Source organism: Lissotriton helveticus, chromosome 1_1, assembly GCF_964261635.1.
Source record: "Lissotriton helveticus chromosome 1_1, aLisHel1.1, whole genome shotgun sequence".
Lineage (NCBI taxonomy): Eukaryota > Metazoa > Chordata > Amphibia > Caudata > Salamandridae > Lissotriton > Lissotriton helveticus.
The window spans coordinates 1,236,006,704-1,236,031,123 of record NC_136057.1 but is presented as its reverse complement, the minus strand read 5'-3'; the positions used below and the strand labels follow the sequence as shown (position 1 = coordinate 1,236,031,123).

At 42.2% G+C, this 24,420-nt stretch overlaps 1 protein-coding gene across 3 annotated transcripts in view; it reads right to left on the bottom strand.

Annotated features, from left to right (window-relative positions):
* CERK (ceramide kinase) overlaps positions 1-24,144 on the bottom strand; it is a 206,936-nt gene extending 182,792 nt beyond the window's left edge. The window contains exon 1 of one of the 3 annotated variants that reach the window (XM_078679702.1): positions 23,807-24,144. In XM_078679702.1, the coding sequence (XP_078535828.1) occupies positions 23,807-23,933 (127 nt within the window). In that variant the 5' untranslated portion in view covers positions 23,934-24,144. The remainder of the gene's footprint in view (positions 1-23,806) is intronic. The other 2 variants (XM_078679694.1, XM_078679685.1) reach the window with 2 other exon arrangements.
* Between the last annotated feature and the right edge of the window lie 276 nt (positions 24,145-24,420).

Sequence of the window (24,420 nt, the reverse complement as noted above, 5' to 3'; positions counted from 1 at the left end):
TTTGCCTTCTGCTTCAGAATCAGAATCTTCTGTGGTATCACTTTCAACATCAGAACTCTCAGGAGTTGGTACTGGAATAGTATGACTAGGATGTATCCAACGTTTCAATCCTCTGCACTTTACAGCATTAGTAGTGATCAAGATTATCTGCCTAGGTTTTTGCCATCTAGGAGCTAGACAATTCCTTCTCCGATGTACTTTCGTTCTGACCCAATCGCCAGGTCTCAGATCATGAGTCAAAACCTTTTCATTTGATTGAGCTTCAGTTCCCACCTGATTAGACACAGAAGTTACCATATCAGATAACCTTTTACAGTAATCCAAAATTGCACTGTCATTTATGCTCAACAGTTTACCTACAGGTACAAATGCTTGTCTCATAACTCTTCCCATTAAAATTTCATGAGGACTCAAACCTGTCTTTTTATCTGGTGTACTTCTTAATGACATCAAAACAAGTGGAAGGGCATCAGTCCACTTTATACCCGTTTCAAGACACATTTTTCCAATTCTGTTTTTGATTGTTCCATTTATTTGTTCAACTACTCCTGATGCCTCTGGTCTGTATGCACAGTGTATTTTCTGCTCAATACTCAAAGCTTCGCAAATTAACTTCATCAGTTTGTTATCAAAATGGCTTCCTCCATCACTCTCAATAGTGACTGGAAAACCGTACCTTGGGATGATTTCTCTGAGCATTAGTTTTGCTACTGTAATTGAATCACAATGTCGTGTAGGGAAAGCCTCTACCCATCTTGAGAATAAGCATACAATTACAAGTACATATTTCAAACAATTGTGTAAGGGCATTTCAATGAAATCCATTTGTAACCTGGTAAAGGGACCACCTTCTCGACCAATTATTCCTGTCCCCACCACTGATTTTCTGTTTGGATTCATTTGTTGGCATGACAAACACCTTTGACAAAAAGATTCAGCAATAGTTCTAAACTTGGTATTGAACCATGTTTCTCTGAAAAGTCTGACCATAGAATCTCTTCCTAGATGTGCTGGACCATGATATAATCTGGCCATGTCAGCAATCAAACAATTTGGTAAGACTACTCTGCCATCTTTGTAAACCCACACTCCATCTTCTTCACGTGGTCTACAATCTGATCTTAACCATAAGTCTTTTTCATCATCTTCTGCTTCGTTTTGTAAATCTCTAATCTCATGCCATGTTTCTACAACAGTTGTTAGCATTAATGAATTTGAATCAGTTTCTTTACTCCTCTCCCGATTGTATGAATAATTTTTCCTTGCGCAGTATTTTGCTGTTTCATCTGCGAAGGCATTTCCCTTGGAAATATAATCAGTTCCTCTAGTGTGCGCTGCACATTTAACAATGGCGATTTCTTTTGGCAATTGTATTGCCTCAATTAATCTCCTAATGAAAACTGCATTTTTAATTGGTGATCCTGCTGATGTCATGTATCCTCTCTGTGACCAGAGTTGTCCATAATCATGCACAACTCCGTACCCATACTGACTATCAGTAATGATGGTAACTCTTATATCCTTTGATATTTCGCATGCACGAATTAAAGCAATCAATTCAGCCACTTGTGCTGAACGAACTCCTTCAAGACATGATGCTTCTTCAACATCTACGACTGTACAAACTGAGTATGAAGCTTTCAAGACACCTCCTTCGGATCTTAAGCATGAGCCATCTACAAAGTAGACAAAATCCGATTCAGACAAAGGTCTGTCTTTGATGTCTTTTCTTGGTTTAGTGCAGAATTCCATGACATCTAAACATTCATGTTCTGTTTCAATGTCATCAACAATTTCAGAATCAGGCAGTAATGTAGAAGGATTCAGATTTAAACATCTTGAAATCGAAACATTATCTGCTCCCAGTATGATTTTCTCATACTTTGTCAATCTGCTACTTGTTAGATGTTGAGTCTTACCTCTTGTCAGTAATATTTCAACTGAATGAGGCACAAAAACTTTCACAGGAAATCCCATAATGATTCCTTCACTTTGTTCAAGGCTGATACTTGTAGCTGCAACTGCTTTCAAACAACCTGGTAATGCTTTTGCAATTGGATCAAGAACTGCAGAGAAGTATGCAATAGGTTTCTTTAAATTTCCATGTCTCTGAATTAACACAGATAATGCACATCCTTCTCTCTCACTGCAATACAGTTCAAAATCTTTTTCATAATTTGGCATACCTAAAGCAGGAGCTTGGCATAAGCTCTTTTTCAGGTTCTCAAAAGATTCCATCTCAGCATCATTGAGAATAATTGGATCCTTTACATCTGACTTTGTCAGTCTTTGTAGTGGTTTTGCAATTACTGAAAATCCACTTATCCATTGTCGACAGTAACCAACCATTCCCAAGAACATTCTGACCTGTCTTTGTGTTCTTGGTGGTAACATTGCTTGAATCATTTTTATTCTCTCTATTGTTACTTGTCTTTTTCCCTTTGCAATTCTGTGACCAAGATATTTTACTTCTTGTTTGCAAAACTGTAGTTTTGTTGGGGACACTTTATGTCCTTCTTCTGCAAGGCGATTTAACAGAATTATTGTGTCTGTTACACAATTTTCTCTTGTCTTTGCAGCTATTAACAAATCATCAATATACTGCACTAGCGTAGACCTACCAGGTAAGTCTAGGTCTTCTAATGATCTTTTTAACAGTTCGTTAAAAATTGAAGGACTTTCTGTATAGCCCTGTGGGATTCTTGACCATCCGAGGGTCTTACCTTGGAATCTGAAAGCAAATATTTCATAACTGTCTGGATGTAAGGGAACAGTAAAGAATGCATTGCAAAGGTCAATGACTGTATACCATTCGGCATCATGTGGAATCTGAAATAGAATTACTGCTGGATTTGGAACCACAGGACAACATGGAACGACAATTTGATTAACCTTTCTCAAATCTTGTACGATTCTAAATGTTCCGTTAGACTTTTTAACTCCCATAATTGGTGAATTACAAGAGCTACTTTCCATTTCTTTTAATACACCTTGCTTAATTAATTTTTCAATTATAGGTGTAATACCTTCAATTGTTTCTGTTTTCATTTTATATTGTGGAGTGTTTGGAAATTCTATTCCCTGTTTCAATGTAATTTTTACTGGATCTACGTTTTTCATCAGACCCATTTCATTTCCAGTAAAATCCCATATTTCAGATTTCACTGTTTCTTTGAGTTCTTCAGGTAGATCTTTTTCTTCAAATGCAGGAAACAATTTTGTTTCTTCTGCTTCCATCATCATCATTGTCATTCTGTATAAACCATCTTCCTCCATTGTTTGTAATTCAACTCCATCAGGAGAACAATATATTCTACAATTCATTTTACATAGGATGTCTCTGCCTAATAGATTTACTGGACTACTATTACAAACCACAAATCTGTGTTTATCTCTGTAGTTTCCAATTTCAACTGGTACTGGATCAGTTAAGTCAGTTTTAATTTGTTGATTACTTACTCCGACAACTTGGATGGTATCCCCAGAGAGAGGTAGGTTTTCAATTTCCACTGATCTAACAGTAGAACGGGTAGCATCAGTGTCCACTAGAAAAGTGATGTCTACATCATTAACTTTCCCATTAACAAAAGGACCAGACTGGTCAACCTCAAGAGTGGCTCCAACGACACACTCTTCCTCCTCTCTCGGGCACCGTCAGCAATAATCATCAGAATCGCTGTCTTGACTTTCTGTTAATAAGAATTGTTGTGAAGCATTTTGCATTTGAACCCTTTGCTGCTTTTGCTGTTTTTGTGGTTTTATTACCTGGTCACTTCCCTGAAATCCCACATTTGGATTATATTTTTGAACTCCCCCACAATTCGGAAAAGGTGGTTGTGGCAATTGATCTTGTCGATTATTCACCTGTTGTTGTTGCTGTTGCTGTAACTGTCGCTGAATATTAAATTCGTTTAACCCCTGTTGCATCTGTAGCTGTCGCTGCAGGTCAACACCATTCTGCATCTGTGGATTTAATAAGGGATTCTTTAAGTTTTTAGGAGGATGAGGACACTCGTCTCTCCAATGTCCAATTTCGCCACAATTAAAACAAGGTAATCTTTGCTTTAACTCCTCAATCTTTGGGCTAAATTTCTTTGGGAAATTATTACCTTTAAACTTTCCTTGTATCTGGTTTGTATTTCCAGTTTGAACAAAATTAGTGTTCTTATTTCCCATGCTGGCAATCTGTTGCTCAGCCACCTTTACCTGAGCCCACATGGCTTTCTCCTTCAGCTTTTTCTGTTTTACTTCTATTTCATCACTGCAATACTTTGCTTTTCTTAGAATATCATCTACAGATAGTGATTGCCATCCGACAATACTAGTTCTGATCATTTCTCCAATTTCAGGTTTTAGTCCATAAACGAATCTATAGACAAAATGACTCATGTCTTTTTCATCTAATTTTTCATAACCACTGTATTGTTTAAAAATTAACAGTAGTCTTTCATAAAAAGAATGAACTGATTCTTTTGTTTCCTGTTCTGTTCTTTCTATTTTAACCCAATCAACTTCTTTGGGTGGAATTTTGTTTTTCATCCAAACAATTACTTTTTCATAAAAATCCATTACAAGTGGATTTGGAGCACCTGTTTCTTTGATTCGCTCAGGTTCTGTTTTTGGCCAACTAATCGATATTTTACATTCTGTCCAAAGATCAGATGGAACGACAATATCAAAAAATCCATCTAAATCAATCCACAGAACTTTTGACACTTTGATAAACCTATCGACTTGCCTGTACCACTCAACTGGTTTTTCCCTCAATTTTGGAAAGTCATTTGTGAATAACAGAATGTCCTGTCTCGACCAAGGGACATGAACATATCCTCCACCTGCAATTTCTCTCATTGGAAATTGTTTTGACAATTTATCCAATCTTTCATCTTCCTTCTTTTTCGTCCATTTTACTCTCCATTTATTCAGTTCTCCTAGCTTTTTGATATAGACAATCAAATCTTTAATATGAACTATTCTTCCCATTGAGTTCAAACTCTCAATGTCACTTTCTGAAAAGTCTAATCTGTAATGCTTTGCAAAATTCTTTTGTTTACTCACATCGATTTCAAGTTCTGCTGCTAGATCCTCTAGTTGATCATATTTATTTTTCGTTTTCCACTGAATGCTTTTGCAAATGAACAGTAGTTCATCATCCCGATAGTAATTTAAACTATCTGAACCAATTGTTCCAATTATTAATTCTTCGATATTCGCTTTTAATTTGGCCACATCAAGTTTTGGTGTGGTTACTCTGACTTCAGGACTCCCTATATCTGATATAGCACCCATAGGTGTTTTTGGAGATAAATCCTCATTAAAGGTTAAATCAGGCATTCTCGATTTAGAAGTGTTTATTTCAGATAAATCTGAATAAAATTTTTCAGCAGCCTTTTGAATTTCTGTATTTAAAGGAATAGTTAATCCAGCTTTGTTTGTTTCTCTTTGATCAAATACGGGCTGAACAGGACCAATTGTTACTGGAACTGTCACGGCTTCCATGCCTTTTGTCATTCTTTTTATTAATTCTTCTTTTGATCTTATATATTCATTATAATCAACATCTTCATCATTTCTTGCCTCTCTTGTATAATCTTTTGGAGGTTCCCTTGCTCTTGGAGTCATTGTAAAATGTCTACCTTCATTTCGAGCATTCTCGAATTCTGGTCTTCTAGGAGTTTCATTGATTTCACAATTATTTGGATAAAGTTTAGGAGCTTCATTAATTGGAGGTGCACTCGGTGAAGTTTCAGTAGAAACCACCGGAGTAGACCATGATCTAGGAGGTCTCAAAGGCTGATTAGGCTGATTCTTTCTAGCAGTTGTATATATCTCTTCCATAACTGCATCCTCAGATTCACTTTCCATAGATTTCCCTGTAGGAGTACCCATTACCATTTCATGAATTAAATATAATCCTTCACTCATGTTTCCCTGTCTCCACATTCTCAATCTATCTTCATGAGTTTCTCTTTTCCAAGATGGATTTTTATAAGGTCTTTTAATTCCACTAGCTTCTCTTTGTAATTGATACATCTCGTCTTCCCACTCAACTAAAGCTTCAAATTGAGTTGGTCTCGGTTTTGGAACAAGAGCATTCATTTTCTCTCGTAAGTTTCTTAAGACTCTTACATTAAATGAACCATCATCAGGCCAAGTTAAAACACCGTCATTTTTAGTATAACGTTTCCAATTATCGAACCATAAGACAGTATGATATCCATATTCACCTTCCATATACGCTGCAGGTGTTTTATACTTATGAAGTAGTTTACCACCTCGCGTTTCGATTTTCTTGTCAGGTGAAAATAAATTCTTGAACTTCTGAAATAATGTTGACTTTTTCTCAACATGTTTAAAATGATAACTCATTTTTAAGAGTTAAATCTAATTCACAAAATCGTTCGTAAAATATTTCCGGGATGTTCCGTACAACAACCAATCCGTGCGCGAAACACACCAACAAGCCAATGACAGTTGAGCTACGTCACTTTTCTGCTCAACCAATACATTTAGAGTTTTTCCGAAAGACCAATCAGCTCACAGGCCGTCAGAGACTCAAGAGTCAATCAGAATATAGCTTGTGACGTAGGTCACCCAATCCCAGCGCGGCTCTGTGACGTACACAGCAGCTGCGGTTTCTCGTTTCTCACTCCTGGCGCTTACCCCTCCTTCACAAAATCTTTTCACAGCGCCATTTTAAGAACACTTTTCAGTGTAAATTAATTTTTAACGATGACTATAAAGACAACATCTGTTCGTTTCACTATTTAGGATAGTTTACATACATTCAAGTATCCACACTTCGGAATAGACGGCGCTATTCACACTAAGGATAATATTCAATTGTCAGTAGAGTAACCTTACCCCACCCTTCTAACACGTATAATTATGAACTCGCTTTGCTCTGAACCCACCGCGAAGTGAAAGTTCTAAGAGTTCCACTTGAACATAAAATACAATTCAAACTCGCACTTTCACACTGAATTTTCCCTAATTTCAAGCACACATGAAATCCGTACAGGACTCTCACCTGTTTATAGAAATCATGCACCGTTAGCAAAATAACGACGTTATCCGTACAGGACTCTCACCTGTTTATAGATATGAAACATGTACCCGTACAGGACTCTAACCTGTTTATAGATAATCATGTACCGACGCTAATTTACCCTTCACTCAAGCTCGGATATAACTAATACTCTTATCACAGTGAGTTTTATGGAAGGCGCTTTGTCCCTATTCTCATGCTGCTTTAATTTCTTAGAAAACCCTCACTATACAAGATTCAGACCTAGCCCTAAAACTGTGCTGCTCGGCGACAACACTATGGTACACGGCGATACCTCTTGTGATACTCGGCGATATCACTACAAACAGAACAGATGGCTTGCGTGACTAATTTCTCGCCACACAATCTATACCGGTATAGTTTACAGATAGCAAGAAAAACGAACTCAACATGTGTTAAAACATCGATCCTATTTCCATACCATAACGTAACCCTTAGCAACCAACATATTACCTTGGTTACCCTTAGCAACCAACATATTACCCTGGCTACCCTTAGCAACCATCAATTTCTGCTACCAGAGAATTGATCCAGCGGCCTATAGAAAATATATCATAAACAACGCTACCCAACTTCATAACCTATAAACAAAATTCTATACTAAATATGGACCCATTTATAAACCTGACATATTTTGGGCCTACTGAATCAGGTGGTCAAATTAAATCTATATACACATTATTTACAAACTATATACATTTTATACATCTGCGAAAGGAATGTTGTCATTAGAATAAAACTATACCATTTAAATGACCACCATTGGCGACGTGATCTAGCTAATAGTAACCTATACTCCTGAATAACCAAGACCAGCTTGTTTGTCAAAAGTAAGATTTTATTTACTAAATTATGGTATATAAGTTGATAGTTCTATAAATGAATTTTATTTGCAATAAAGCAAGCATGATTGTAAAGAAATATGAGAAAAATACAATTTAAGCAAGTGAATCAAAATCAAAGTGAATATTTAAAGTTTAGCATTTCTAAAATCTAATTCCCTAACTGAGCTAAATAGATAGAAATTAAAGTAAAGTTCTTTGAGGATTCTTACGTGCTCCACGCAAAGTCCAACAGCACATCACCCTCATCGGAAAGTCAGAAAGCAGCAGCCAGCCCATCCCTAAGGGCATGACTTTTTATACCTTTCTATGCTAACTAAACTACGCAAAGGAAAGTTTTCAGAAATCTTCGACGTCCCATTGGCTGAGAGTGACAAGTGACATGTCACCCAGTTCTCAAAAAGTTCCACTAAATCATATTTCATAGAGACCATTGTCCCTTCCACGTGAAGCCAAAAGCTTCCTCATATTGCAACAAATGTATAAAGTCATTCTCGCAGCGTCCATTGACTTTCATTATACTTCCGCGGATGCCAAGTTAAGGACTGACAAAATGTTCACTTTCGACCTTGGCCATGTCCGACAGAATGATGACAGCACATTAGTTTTTGCTTTGTGAACGCAGCTTTTGACGAATAATTTATTTCAGAATGGGCGTCTCGTGACTTTCTGCAGAATTACATGTCAGCTCTTTTCTGCGGCTCAAGTGACTAGGCCCAAAAGCAGGCAACTTATGATTTCTAATATAAAACAAACACAAGAAAAGTATTAATATAAGAAATAATGTAGATTCTGTATCCACCCCAAGTTTTACTTAATTAATTAACCCACCCGATTAATCAAAATGTTACCTAGCCATTGCAAACAAATAAAGCAGCGTTTATATCTACCAGTCTCCGTTATTCCATGAGACCCATATGCACCTAGAATAGTAGAAATGACATCACACAGACAAGGAAAAGCAAAACAAGCACATGCTTCTTTTAAGTTTGCAGCAGTTAGTAATGACAAAAACGAAAACAATAAATTATTTTATTATTATGCACGAACAAAAAGATACAATATTTATGCACGTTTATGAGCACACATGTTAGTCCCCCCATGTGTAAAGTTTAATCTAAGTTGTATTAGCACAACATATCACAAATCATTAATATTATTATTCACGTTATGGAAATGTGACTTAACGAGATTAAACAAAATTTTGTTTTCTATCTCGCTCCATCACGCGCTAGCGGGTTTTCCCGCTGTGCGCTGACTTTTGAAAAACGCGCGGTTTGTGACAAAGCCAGCTCGTCATGCGCGTAGCGCAGGTAACGCCCATGACGAGCTGGCTTTGTCACCCGCGTCGAAGGGGTCAAAGGGGACTAGAGAGCCCCTTGCAGGCGGGTGCAGTTAGTGACTGCACCACCCTGCAGGAGATGGGTAGGGGTCCATGTGACCCCTCTCCTTCCCACCTCCAGAGGGCTGCTTTCAGGGGCACACTGACAGCTTCTTTGCCTCTGAACCCACGTCTGTACTACGGTGCGGGCGGAGAGGCAAAGGGATTCCCTCATTTGCATGGGGCCACACCCCCATGCAAATGAGGGAGCACCCTCTGGTGATAGTGCTGGTGCTATAGGTGCGCCAGCGTTATTGGTTTTACAGATGGGGGCGCACAAGCATCTGCGGCCCCTTCCTGTATACCAAAGTGCCCCAGGGCGTGCAAAGCCCCCCGGAGCGCTCCAATAATAAGCCCCCATGTCCTCATTTCCAGAGCACATGTTTAATATTGAGCAAGTGTACTGGCAAGAGGATTGCCTCACAGTATTGGGCTAAGACTCAATGCAAAGGAGGATAGGCCCACTTGACATTGAGTAGGAACTAACTTTGCACCTGTGCACTGGGCACAGAAACGGCCATACAAACAGCTGCAGCTCCTTCTGGAATATCAAACTTCCCAAACAGAAGCAGGTGGTAAACACCTATTATGCCTGTAGAGGAATTAGCACAACAAAGCTATTAAGAGATTGAGCGTACATTGTACTGGTGCACAGGATAAGTACTGAGCATGGAACAAAGCAGCAGAGAGCGGCTCCCCATGTATAAAGCTGGCCAGTAATCACTGGAAAGAGGGACATGGAACAAAAGGCAGTAGATGCAGTTGTCACGTTACTAGTTCACAGCAAACCTTTTTTGTTCTGGAAAGTTCAAACAATGACATGCAAACCAGGTTAAGTATAGAGCAAAAAAGGCCTCAAACGAAGGCTGGTGGCATTATAGGGAAATATTCTGTGTGGAGCTGACTGTATAGCTGCTTCTATTACACCGACCAGAAGTACTGAGTTTGACACGAAAATTACTTGACTGGAGAAATAGCTTGGAAGGCAAAAATCTATGTCAGCTGGAAACTGTAGAGCAGAAATTGGATCAAGGTTAAAAATTGGACAGCATAGTAAAGGCCTGAGCATCGTAAATACCAACATACTCACCCAGCAGAATGGACCATAAGTGCAGAAATATGACAGTCCCTTCTTAAATCAACAGTCCATCTGTGTTTTCAGAACATTGTCTTGTTTTGCCTGTATTATTGTCTCCAGATCTATCACTGTTTTAAGTGTTCCCAGAGACAGAGCTACTTCAGTGTTGCCTTATTCTAGAACTTTTACTACTTTCAAGGTTTTCCCTTTTTGCAGCTCTTGTCTTACTGTTAGCCGATCTTTAGTTCCCAAATAAATGTGCTTCCTAGCTATTCTCGTTCCTTCACAAGGAGACATGTTGTAAAACAAACACCACCACCTCATCAGCTCGCTTCCCATTTTGTAATGAAACATGCCTGGGATGAACACTTTTCCAGAGGCCCAGAATCTGATTATCTGCATCTTGACTTGCCTGGGCGGATAGGCTTCCAGGGCCTGGAATATACTACAACTGTATGATAGTGGTATCATGTCTTAGAGGACAGGCGTCTCAGAGGTAGTAAGGTACCTCAGAGGTGGTCTGGTTCCCAGGGTGATGGTATCAGTGTAGCAGCCTACCTTGGAGAGAGGCTGACCGGGGCCTTGATTTATCTTTAAGGTAAGCAAGGAAGAACCGTCAGTCTTAGTCTTATATTCGCTGTATCTGTAAATTAAATAAGCCTTCGTGGGACATATGGGTCTTGTAGTCTCAAATTCTGTACGGTAACATGCCAGGGAGGAATACATTTCACTAGGGCATAGATTCTATATATCTACAAATTAACATGCCTAGGTGCAACAAGGTATCGGAGCCCAGGATTCATTCCACCAATATTTATTATAAGAGGCCTAGTATGGCCAAATTGTCTAGGGCTCTTGAATAACTATATCTGTATCGTAACACACTCAGGTGAGGCAGACCGCTTAGGACCGGGAATCACTGGCCTCTATAGTAACATGCCTGGAATGGCAGACTTGCTGGGACCTGTAATACATGTTTCTGGAGGTTTGGAAGAGGAATACAAGTTGGGCCATGGTCTCAATATTTCTGTATTCCTGGGACAGATGAGTTGGCTGAGCCCTATGATCCTAGTATTGCCGGCATTGCTTGCACTGTCCTAAAGGGCATTACAGCACCTAACACAACACGTTGGGCATAACACGCTACACGAATCCAACACAGTACAATATTCTACTTAAATGGCTATCATAGCCTTAGCAAGAGCACTCAACCCCAAACCAAAGTTCTACAGAACAGGACAGCTGTGGATTTCCTATTGCCCGACATCCAGGACATAACATTTGGAGTCAAAGACAACAGATGTACATGTTTGTGTTGTCAACAAGACAAGCAGGCCCAATCCCATAAACAGGGCTCGAAAATCCACTCACCAGCTCGCATTGGCAAGTCAGATTTATTAAGGACGAGCTATTTTTTAGGTCCTACTCGCCCTTTCTGGCAAGATTTAAAGGGACCTTTATTGCGCACAAAGTGAATGAGGTCGAATAGATGTGTAACATTACTAGACTTGCTGGTCTAGTGCAATTTTTGTGATTTTTCAAGCCCTGATAAAGCATAAACCCTTTGACTGACAGTTTGCCATACCACAGTAAAGGTCTGCATAAGACGATTCTTTGCGACAAAGCAAGGTCTGTACGGTGTAAGTTGTTCGAACTTGTATACAGGGTCAGCCTGGGATAGACAATAGGTTCATGCACCAAAATAAAAGTGACTCCCATTAGCAAATCAGATGCTTATAATTGTGGCCCTTGTGTCCCGGACTTGTCCCCAATCCTCACTGCATCCTGTTTCTAGGTGCCCCCCTTCTTTCCACTGGTGTAGCGCGCACAGCTACCAACCCTACCAGCACCTGTACTTCCAGACGCCCCAGGGCGGATAACAAGTACCTGCTGGTGGTACTTTTGACCTTGGCCCCCCTACAACACTAAGTCTCGAAGGAGACCCCCAGAAACCGATTACAAATAACGGTATGTAACATATTCCTTTTATCCTATAGGGAAGCATTGCTGCATAAAGACAAATTGAACTATTTACTTACCTCCAAAAATTATCTGCAAAAGTACTAACTTTTGGTATCAAAATGTATATAAAAATATGACTTAGTTCTCTAAATTGGTCTCAGAGTTATTCTCGAGTGTGTGTCTCATTTATTGCCTCTGTGAGTACAACAAATGTTTAGCACTACTCTCTGATAAGCCTAAACTGCTCGCCCACACTACCACAAAAGAAAATATTTAGTGCTATCATTTTTGCCTCTGTAAATAAATAAGGGTTGCCTGGACCCTTTACACAGTGTACCTTGTTTTGGTCCACTATATAAAGAGCCAGCTTCCTATGTTCCCTTTCTGCAGGTCATTGGCTATGCCGCTAGCATGGATTCTGGTCAGAACTTATTGCACTAGATCACACGAGTGCTGTCATGTGCCTCTATTGCCCCTTTGGACACTCACTGGCTATTCTTAACTGTTGTACTTTGGTAGCACGTGTTTTGTCACCTGCAGTCTGATTTGTCTCTTAATGTTTACACTATCTCTTGATTGTATTTGATGTTTCACTTGAAAACACAACAAAGAATTATTTTTAAAAAAGAAAATAAATTAGAGGTGCATTTATTTAGAAAAGTCACAAAGGTTCAAACATAAGTAAATGTTCTTGCTGGTGCAGATTTACGACTCATTAATACATCAGAAGGCCTCAAAACGTTCCTCTTATGAAGCTTCGGTGTAGTCCATTTTTACATAAGCAAATATACACAGTATATTGTATATAATATACTTATGCATATTTGCTAATGCAAGGAGTTACTGAGAGATGGGAATTTCACTTTCCCTATACCCTCATTCTCTCACCATGTAAAAAACGTTGCTCCTACCCATGTCATGAATACATTTAGAACGATTTGTGATTATAGTTAAACTTGTGGATGTTCATAAACTCTCTGCACAATCTAACCCTGGAATCACAACTTGATACCTACTTCAAGCCTCTATCTGTACATTTGCAAAAAGATGACAAATCAGAGCCTTGCTAGAATCCAACCCCTGATATAACTTGATCAATAACATAATCATAAAGGCTTCTATCAAAGCTCTGGTATTATGAGAATATTGCTATACTTTGTCAACTAACTGCATGGCACCTAAAGGAACAAGTGATTTTTTTTACAGATCAAGTAGTTTTCTTGGACATCTCGTCCTGTGGACATTTCGGTATTTTATAAAATACCAACCTCTGGAACAGGTTAGACAGAACAATACAAGCAACCAACACTGTACAGATATGCCATAAAATTGGATAGTACCATTTTCCAAACCGTACATGCCCTAACAGATTCTTCAGATGTCGACCAATTAAAGACACATGTAAGTAGAACTTATTATATAACCAGCTAACACAGCACAAGGCCGTTAGAGGGATGGCAGTGCTCTCCAACACACTGTTATCTTCAGCTCAAACATTCACCAATAGCAAAACGGTCAATAGTCAAGTCAGAGAACTCATGTAACATCGGGCCAGATTTACGAAGCCTTTATGCAGTCGCAAACAGCCCGATTCACAGACCACCTTCCCCTTTGTGAATGTTGAAAAAACATTTTTTTTTAGGAGAAAAGCTGCCTACTCAAAAAAAAAATTTAAGGAAAAGGGTTGATTTTTTTTTAATAAATGCTTTATTTAAAAGCAATCACATACATGGTGGTCTGCTGGTCACCCTTGTGATGGCTGTTGGTCCAAGTGGGTCGCAACTTGTGACATACCTCATTAATATTCATGAGGTAAATTGATTTGCGAAACCCACTATGAATCTGTAATTTGTGAACTGACCTATTAGTTCATAGGCCAGTTCGATAGATTAGCACGCCGGTCGCAAAAATACTGGTTGCAAATTGCGACTGGTATTTTGTTACCAGAGTTTAGTACATCTGGCCCTAAAACCTTTGGGCAAGACCGCAACCCAAACACATTTATCTCAATTAATAATGATCAGTTACTTATTAAAACACACTTATAGAAAACAACAAATTACAAATATACTGCTGATTTTACAGCTCAATTTCCCAAGAAGACCCTTGTATACGTCATACGGCAAGAAAGTAACTGCTCTCAGTGGTATCCCCAAGGCCATAACAATGGAGAAAATGTGCTTTATAAATACATCTACTTCAACAAATTGTATAACATAACAATGCAAAGTCGACCAGGACCAAAACACACGTGTGCTTCATATCTAGCAGCAAAAACATGCATTTAACTTATTACAAATTAAATATGAACTTTAATGTGAGTTGCATTCTTTGGGGGGTGGGGGATTTATATAGAATGAACTCGAACCGACTGTATCAGAGTGTTTTACATGAGCACCCGTTGTGTTACAGACGGGCACATTCATTTTGTTAGACACGAGGAGATTAAATGATTTGCCCAGAATAACAGGATGTTGAGCGTCACTGCTGAGACTCGAACTGGGTTCACCAGCTTCAAGGTTGACCACTCTAGCCGTTAGGCCACATTATTTTGTGTTCCAAAACTCAAAGAATTAAACCTATTTTGTAAAATAAGCCATCCTACTAACAGCAAATCCCCCCTTGTGCCACACTGCATGGTTCTAACCTGGAGCGACAGAGGATGTCTGTGGGTAAGAAGTTTGAAGCATTGTTTGTGGCACTAAAAGGAGGCTAGTCTTTAATGAAAGACAATGGTTTATTTCTGATGAGAATATGAGGGTAAACCTGTGCTATTCAAGAATGCGAAATAGAACCGCCACACCTGTATAAAAGTTCTCAGACATAATTCAGGGAAAACTCAGAGTGGCACCAACTCTTCAAACATACTTCACAAGAAAACAAGTGCAATTTGAGCCTCTTTTAAGTACTTCCTTTCAACGTGGAGCCATTGTAGTTCCACTGATATGATCATTATAAGTCAATTACTTCCTATTTCCATATAACTGCTCCCATGCTTAGAAATTTACCCGAATTTTAACCAGATACCACTTCAATATGAGCTATGCTATGCTGATGCACATCCTGCATTGAGTAACTTCCTTTGTCTGAAGGATCACACAGCTAGAGGTCCATTTGCCATTTTTGCACATGTTGAACATGGAAGGCTCCAGCGGGCCATTCCTCAAGCTCCCCCTAATTTGGTGCCTGGCCATTTGATGTTCTGCTAAACACAGAGGCTTTTCTATACTAAGCAACAGGTCCCAATGGTTTTAAGACACATTTATTGAAGCCTAGTATGTGGATTTTTGAAGTGTATAACAGCACTTCCAGCCCCTACCTCTTGCCTCGACACATGATACTGAACTGTAAGCTTAGGAAGCTATGCATCTCTAAATGTAGCACTTTGAGATCATTGTGCCTGAAGGAGTCCCTTATTAAGGGCCAACACATAGGTAGAACCTTGACGGTCTGAATAAGGGTAATGTTTGCACTATATTCAATTTTCTTCCCCAAGCTTTGCTCCATAAGTATTTTATATGTCTTTTTTTTAGCTCAAGTGTTATATTAATGGTCTAAATGGCTATCACAATACACCTTTGGTTCTAATTTATCACACCAATGAACTGTTGTAATGGCCAATTTAATTATTTACTCACATTTAAGATTGTCGGTGATAAAAACACTTTATTAGCACGTGAAACATTGTGGTTCTTTTCTTACGCAATTGTTCTCGCCACACCCAAACATGCACACTCCTGGCATCCGTATGCTTCTGGCATTAAAATGACTTCCGGCAAAAATGCGCTCCCGGCATAACTTAATATAACTATCTGTTTAAATATGTTTCTAGAGAAATCCAGTACTTAATGAAAATATGTTCATATACCTCACCAGCACGTGAATTTGGAGAAAGGGACACGGTGGTTCAACTTTACAACTCACACAGAGGCAAAAGAAAACAAAATCACTCTTCGTAGAATTAGGCTTGGTGTATATATATATATATATATATATATATATATATATATATATATATATATATATATATATATATATATATATATATAAAAGAACGCTCTGAGCCAGTTCACAAACAGGTAAAATACTCTTTATGCGAGCAATGTATACTTTCACACACATATATTCCGCACAGAATGAACTGTGCCTACAGGAAGAAATCTGCCTAACAATTCCAACTATACACAACTAACTCAGCCTCTAGAGAAGGTAATCTCTCTCGCTTATAAGAACTAAATATTGTTTATTTCTAGCAGTGTGCAACTTCACCAGTGCCTGGCACCGCTTATTCTCTCCTACTCACATGAACTCAGTAATCTAGCCGGAAACTTTTATCAGAGCTGTGCAAGACTGCCGATACCAAAGTTCAAAAAGCGCAAATACAGACCTCAACAAAAGGTAAACAGCAGAACCACTACTGGGGATGGATTCAGTCAATGCATACTGGGAAATGAAACAGCTTTAAATCTCATTTTCTGTTTTCCAAATCCGCCTATTCAGACACAATGGATTCCGCTTGAGCAATAAAGGAGGTGGAGGTGTCCTTGTATCAAGATTCTGAACTTCGTACACCTGCCAGGGCTCACCGAGATGCCAGGGTCTGAAATGGTTAGCCATGCTCCAAAGATATTGTTAGCCAGCTGCCCGGTGGCATGAACAAGGTAGTTACGTATAGGACCCACACGTGTGTAGTACAAAAATGTAATTATGTCCACAGCGCTGCATAGCGGGTCTTAAACAGTGGAAGCGGGTCCTGCGTCGCATGCGACATTTCCAAACAAGGCCTAACTTTGTTAGAAAGTCAATTAATCTAGTACAGTTCTATTGGCTGAGTCCTATCTAAATGTCACGCGTTTACTGTTTTAAGCGTTGTCAGCAGTGGCTGGCATTACCTTATGTAATATTACTAAAGAAAATATAATTACGAGTCTCACTACAGCACAGTCTAAGAATTAGTTACCTGCGTCATGGAGCCGGTTGTTGTCGCCCCACCACAGCCCGAGGCGTCAGAGAGCTGAGTACGAGGCCACACGCAACATAGCTGTTGATTAGTAGAGTCTGAACGGTACAAGCTATTCTGCTGTACGAGTAACGTACAGAAGTAAGGCGTCGCGGCCCAAAGCTTAAAAGCTTCCACTGCCAGTACCCGAGGGACCAGTACCAAACAGAAGCAAAATGTGGCAAGTTTGCAACCCGTTTCGTAAGGTGTAAGAAGGCGAGGACGAGAAATGAAGAAGACCAGCAGAAAAGTAAGGGGTCCTTCAGGACTTGGGACAGGGACGCCTAGGTGAGTCCAGTGCTCAGAGGGGCATCTGCCTCCCCTCCAAAAATGGTAGCAGCTGAGCTATCTTCCTGAGGACCTTCGCTGGCTTCCCCTGCCAGCCCTCACCCTCTTCGCCACACAGCACCCTCTTCGCCAGCCAGCACCCACTTCAAAAGCAGATGCATCACTTACTTAAACATCACGACCAGCACCATCTTGCAAACATGCTCACAAACTCCAGAGGTTCTCTTCACAGGCACAGCCAGGACACCATCAGACTACAGATTAAGAAGTGTAAAAAAGCAAAAAAAACAAGACAGCAGCCCTTTTCCATCTATGTATCCAGAATCTGGAACAACAACCCTTGTAAGGTCGGAGGGAGACAGAAAATAGACCTTGGCGCTAAAACAAAAGTGGCCCCCATTAGTGAATTATATAGCTCAAATAGGGCCGTTGTATACAGATTGGAGCCGTTTGGAACTTGTAAAGGCAAGCTACATAAGTGTTTGGCAAGGTGTGGAAGTCTGCATGGATTAGAGCTACTGACAAGCAATGTTTGCTTTAAAATAGCCTTAGAGCCTGACGTAGAGGGCGCTACCGGCCATGTTTGGCCCGCTCCAGCGTTAAAGTCCCGATCAGAAGATAAGGGCCTTTAACAACGGAGCAGGTCTTTAATGGCCAGTAGAGCCTGCTATGGAGAGCTCTAAGGTTATTCGAACATTCCGCCCCTAGAGGGCAGAATGTTCTGATTTCTAAACAAAGGCCTCACGGAGCCCTAGGCGGTTGAATCCCCACCCCCCTGGGGGCTTCGTGAGGCCCTTGTTAAACATTGGAATGTTGGTGCTCTGGGATTCTACCAGCTTTAGAAGCTAGAGCACTCCACTGTTTTAAATAGAGCTCCAAAAATTCTAATGTTCTAATATCAGTGAAATCAACAGTGTAAACTGGCCCAGCAGACCACAAAACAGGCCCACAAACAGCCCAACAAAACGGCTCACACACTGGCCTGTCAGATCAGCCCTTTAGGGACTGCCTAATTACTGCCCTATAGGCTAGCCCGCCCCTGATCCATATGAACCACCCCCACCACTGCTCCAATTTAGGAAAGAGGTGAAAACTCACCACTTTAAAGAACACTACATCACAATAAATCAACTATTCACAACCCAGCTGCAGCTAATATCATTTGTTGACTTCATGCTCATCTCTGGGCAAGGGACCAAGGCGCTAGATCGCAGGCACCGAAGACAGGTGTGAGTGATCAGGTTCAGTGCCACATGACCAGCGGGGTCGTCCGGGCAGTCTTCAGGGGCGGCAGGACAGGTAATACTGGGGAAGGTTCCCCGAGTAAAAATGTCAGCCTGGTTGCCCCTGACTACTGCCAACGAGGCCCTTTCCCCTTTTCAAGCACCAGAGTTCTTCTTTTTGTGGAGCAATGCTACTCGCTGACTGTGCCAGCCTCTCCGCCGGTTGGATCCCTCCGTCAGCTTGCTGGAAAGGCGCCTCATAGGAGCTCCGGTGGTGGTGACCGTTGAAAAAACCTTTAATGCCCTCATAATTGGAGGTCCCAGCAGTTGCCACCGTCTGGGACCTTGTACAGGTGCAACTGGTGCAGGAACAGAGGTACGTGGGCGCGTGGCTCTGACTCTGTACAATGCTCCAATGCTTTTTGGCTAGGTTTTCACTACAGAAATAGTGCATACAAACATATGTTAATTTTGGGGGAGTGGATCAGCCAAAAGGCTAGGTAGCAACTGCAACCATAGGCTTGCATGTGTGTGGTAGGGGCAGCAGCTCTTGCAATAAGCCCCATCTGCAATATTTGTGAATGGTCTGTATGATTTGTAGGATTCCCCAAAGGCATTCCCCCAAGAAAGGCAGTTTGATCAGCTACACCCTAGACAGGGGATGGGGGAGTTAAACCGCTAGCCTATTAGTAAAGGGGCAAGAAGAAACTTTAGCAGCTAGCCCATAAACAGAGATGGGCATGTTTATAAGTTTACATTAGGACAAGAATTGGTTAGTGAGAAGGATGCTTGCAAGGAACTGAATATGGCGTAATAGATTGTGGTAAGTAGGGGTTAGCATGCTTAGCCGCCAACACAGTGCCTCGCGAATTGCTGCCTTATGGTTTTTCCAAGACCAGGGCCACTTGTCTTGTTTTAACAATGCATTCTCTATTTTGACAACAACTCTGGAGAGAAATAAACCCCTGGCACTCGGGCTAAGTCTCACTACTGATGATTGACTTCACAGCCAAACTCTCTCTGCCACAAACAAATTCTACTACATAGCAAAAGGTAGAGCTCTCAAGTTTCCCACTTCCATGTGTGAGTAGGTCATGCAGTCCAAGCAATTTGTTTGCATTCTGGGACTTGCAGTCCTGACTGGATGGGATCAAAAAGTTACAAATCTCAGTATGCAAATAAACTTGTACTGGATGCACTACTTAAGTGTGGCACTGGGATACTCTGCCAAATAACATAATGGACTAAAAACAACAAGAAAACGAATATTAACCCCTTCCCTGCTTATGACGGAACCACGCCGTCATGAGCCACGGGCAGCGTGTGCTCATGGCGGCGTGGTTCCGTCATGCTGCAGCTGCAGCTGCTCCGCCCACGCGGCACTGATTCCCCGCCTTTGCGGGCGAATTAGTGAGTGGGCGGAGTCGTGACGGAACCACGCCATCATGAGCACAGCTCGCCCGTGACTCATGACGGCATGGAGCTGTCACGAGCATGGCGGCGCCGCGCTCTCCCCCGACCCCCCCCAGCGCTGCGGCGGAATTACCGCCGGAGCCAAGGGGTTAGGATACACTAAATGGCGTTCACTTGTCACACTTGTACAAAAATAGTTATTTTTCCGATTAAAAAGCAGATGTGTAAAAAAAATGCCCACGTACAAAGTCGGAGCTCAATGCTGATGACAGGAACAAGGCACAATATATTCTATATCATTCACAACAGAAGGGTAAGAACTGCGGGACAAAGTGGGGTTACTCAGCTGCAGGTCAGCGTTCTAGAGTTTGATTGACCAAGCTCAAAAATAATGAACAGTGGTGTACCGGAGCAAGCCTGCCGGCAAAACCTCTTTGTGCAACCTGTAAAAAGCATGTTTGACTTAAGGATGGCTTTTGAAATCAGACCACGTCCCATCAGGATCGGTCTGGTATATAGGGCAATCAGACAGTGCCCAATGGGCTGGTCTGCCAGGTCATGTGAATGGTGTTTTTTTGGCTGTTTGTGGGCCTGTTTTCTGTTTTTCCTTTTGATTTCGCCAATATTAAACATTTACTACATTAAGCACAATGCATGCAGGCTTCCATACCTTGCAAAACATTTATACAGCATGTTTAAAACTTCAAAACTGCCATAATTTGCAAACATGTATCACCTTTTTCACTTTCTACTTCAATAACGGGGCCACTTTTATTTTGGTGCCCGGGCCGATTTTCTGTCTCACTCTGACCCTGAATCCCATTGAACAAAACTGTTTACACCCAATCTGTGGAAGCAGCAAGTACCCCTTACCAATACCTAAATAATGTGTGTCATTTTTAAATTGACTACATCCAATGTGCATCTATGTTAGTCGGGGAATTTGTTCTGAGGGTGTTAGGTGAGTGTGTGGTGGGATCAAATAGGTCGCGGTCTGGAGTTCAATAGAATCACTGTGGCGCCATGGGGACAGGACCTAAGGGTGTGGTGCAATTACCTGTTGCCAGGCGACTACATCTGAAGCAAAGACATTGTAGGTATTGAGGCCAGGCCGGCTTAGTCAGAGGTGACAGCAATGGGAATACAGATGTGGCACAGTGTCCAAAGTGTTTGTTATGCCATGATAAGTAAAGCATCGAACGAGCTATCCCGAGCCCCCCCAAGCAAGACAGACAGGAGGGCCAAGGGCCATCAAGCTGGATGCAGAGTCAGTGATATAGGAGTATGTGGTCTTAAATGTGGCACCGTACAGCCTATAGAGTCTAGGACATTATTTCCCAAGCTGTGGATGGGCCACAAACCGATATTGGTGGGTCGTGAAAGTTGGAGCAATAAATAAAGATATCTTTAAATTCTGTTTTAATCTCGTCACATTTGCTGTGCTTCAAACATGGAGGGGTCAAACGTCAGGCTATTTTGACAAAGTCATGCTTATGTTTTTTAACAGGGGATTAGTGTTTACAAACTTTTTTCACTTTGCAGTCACAGAAAAAAAAGTAAAGTGAATTATGTGACAAATCCTACTAGGGTACAGACAGTGAAAGGAATCACTGTAAGATGTCATATTTTGTAACACATAACAACATGTAAACACCTGTTAACCCCTTGCATGCTCGTGACGGAACCATTCTGTCACGAGCCACGGTGGTGCTGTGCTGGTTCCATCACAGCCCGGCCGCCGCGCCTGCGTGGCGCTGATTTCGCGCCTGCGCGGCGCGTTCTATTGAGTGGACGGGGCCGTGACGGAACCATTCCGTCACAAGCACAGCGCCACCGCGGCTCCTGACGGAGTGGTTCCTTCACGAGCATGGCAGCGCCGCGCGGCACCCGTCCCCCCTAGCGCCGCGGCGGAATTACCGCCGCGGCCAAGGGGTTAATGAACTGTGCACATTCAGCAGTTAGGAAAGCAAAAATGAAACACATTTTTTTTCAATTCTGAGTGTAATGGAAACAAAGTTTTTGATACAATCAAAACAAATCAAGACACTTGCTTTAGTTGGTGATGCACAAATGATAAATATTCACTGAAACCCAATTTCCACACCTTATAATTTAGTTTGTTTTATCAGTAAAACTGTATGTTTGTGCAAGATGGACATGTTGGTCTAAAAAGTGGGTAATGGATCTAAAAAAGTGAAGGAAGTGCTGGTCTAGGATATAGTGCCAGGCAGTCAGTGGGCGAAGATGCCACTGCGTGAGGGTGCAAAGTATAGTAGTAAACTTGCACATCCCATGCCATCATGTACTTAAACTTGGTCACGGTGCACGAAGTGGTTCTCTGAAGCTGTCTGGGACGTGGCAGGGTACAGACTGAAGCCCTGATCAGGCAGCCTGGGGGCAAAGAGCACCACATCCTGAAGGCCAGGAGCATCGTCTGTGGGCCCCAGTCTGTGTTAGAAGGCACAGTCAGTGACACAGGGGGGCCTGATATATGATACGAGACAGTCTGTAGCCCATATGAACAACATATTAGGAAACAGTGTGAATTACAAAGGGTTCATTCAGTCAATGGTGCTGGAGTCAGGTACAGGGCACCCTCCATTCTGGAGTCCCAGGTATCACATCGTGGGGCACAGTCGGTGACACAGCAGTATACGGTCTGATACAAGGCACCATATAGCTTTGGGTCTGAGAATAAGACTCTCTGTGGCACACAGCCAGGACAAGGAGGGACATATCCCATGGAACAGTCCGGGTTTCAGGATGTGTTCTACTGCCTGTGCTAAATGAGGCCTGAGTCTGTGCTAGGGGAAACTGGGGTAAGGGAGACACAGGAGCAACATATGGGGCCTATACGCTGATAAAAGGATACTGGGATACATGGTTGGGCCTCGTACATTTAAACCACATCATGGTGCCACGTAGACGGGTACTCTGGTGCATACCGCTATATCATTGGTTAAGCACAATTTTAGGATGTGTGCACACAATCAAGAACTTGATTTGACACTCATGAAGGCTGATATTTTGACGCGTGTCGCGGGGGCATAAGTGGGCATTTGTGATATTTTCCCTTTGCATCACACACCACGACTGGACCACAGAGCACACGGGTTAGTATACAGAAGGCACAGTGTATGGCAATCAGTGCACCAATGTTTCAATAGGGGGCCTGTAGTCTTGTCTGGGGCACCAAATAGTCTGGGCAGATGTTCACGCCGCCTGTTGCACAAGGAGCATGCATACTAGCCGGGGAGAACCGAACACTCAGTCAGACTGGAGCACACAAGCACTGGCATAGAGACACCGGCCACTCGCGAGTCTGGGGCACCACGAACACTCGCTCGCAGCACGCTTGGGAGACATCAGGCTGGGGTACGATTGATTTACTTATTTATTCATGCATTTTATACATCGCGTACTTTCATTGCATAAGGACTTTCAGAGTGCATGAATTACATAAAGGTTACGGCATGCAGCAGGGGTACAAAGACTGCAGCAGGGGCACGCTGCAGGGCAACTTCGCCAGCTTCAAGGCCTCGGGCACTCACCGGCTCTGTTGCGTTTGGGCTGCAAGTCCCTCCAGGACAGCTGCTGGCTCCCCGGGTCCAAGGTGACTTCATAGCAGCGGTTCTTCCTGAGCAGCGTGGAGCTCAGCGGCTGCAGGTCGGGCTCCATGGCGCTGCTGTGCCCAGGCCTGGCTGTGCGGGAGACTGGCGGCGGCCTGCTCTCGGGGTCCACGCCGCGCCAGGACTCCAGTGTGCCCTCGCAGGCTCTAGAGGCGGCTAGCGGTCCCTGCCATCCATTGTCCGGCGGGGGCGGGCACCGGCTCCGAGTCCCGCGTCACCCGGCAGAAGGATGGTATCTGGGCCCGGACGTCACCGAGAGGGGCGGGCACCGGCGTGTGGATTGAGCCTGCCCCCCAGCCGGGAGGTGGGAGGAGCGGAGGAAGTGTGCGAGACAGAAGCTCAGTCAGAGGCTGACTCTGTGGGCAGGTCCCCCTCCCCCGCCGAACGTGAGTTGTGGCAGAACCTGCTGCTATGTAGTGGTGTCTGGGGCTGCTATGACACCCCAGCTGAAATACACATTCATCCAACAAAAAAACAAAAAAAGTGATCCGTGCACCCAGGCTTCTACCATGAGCGTCTCCCGGATTATTTCGCAG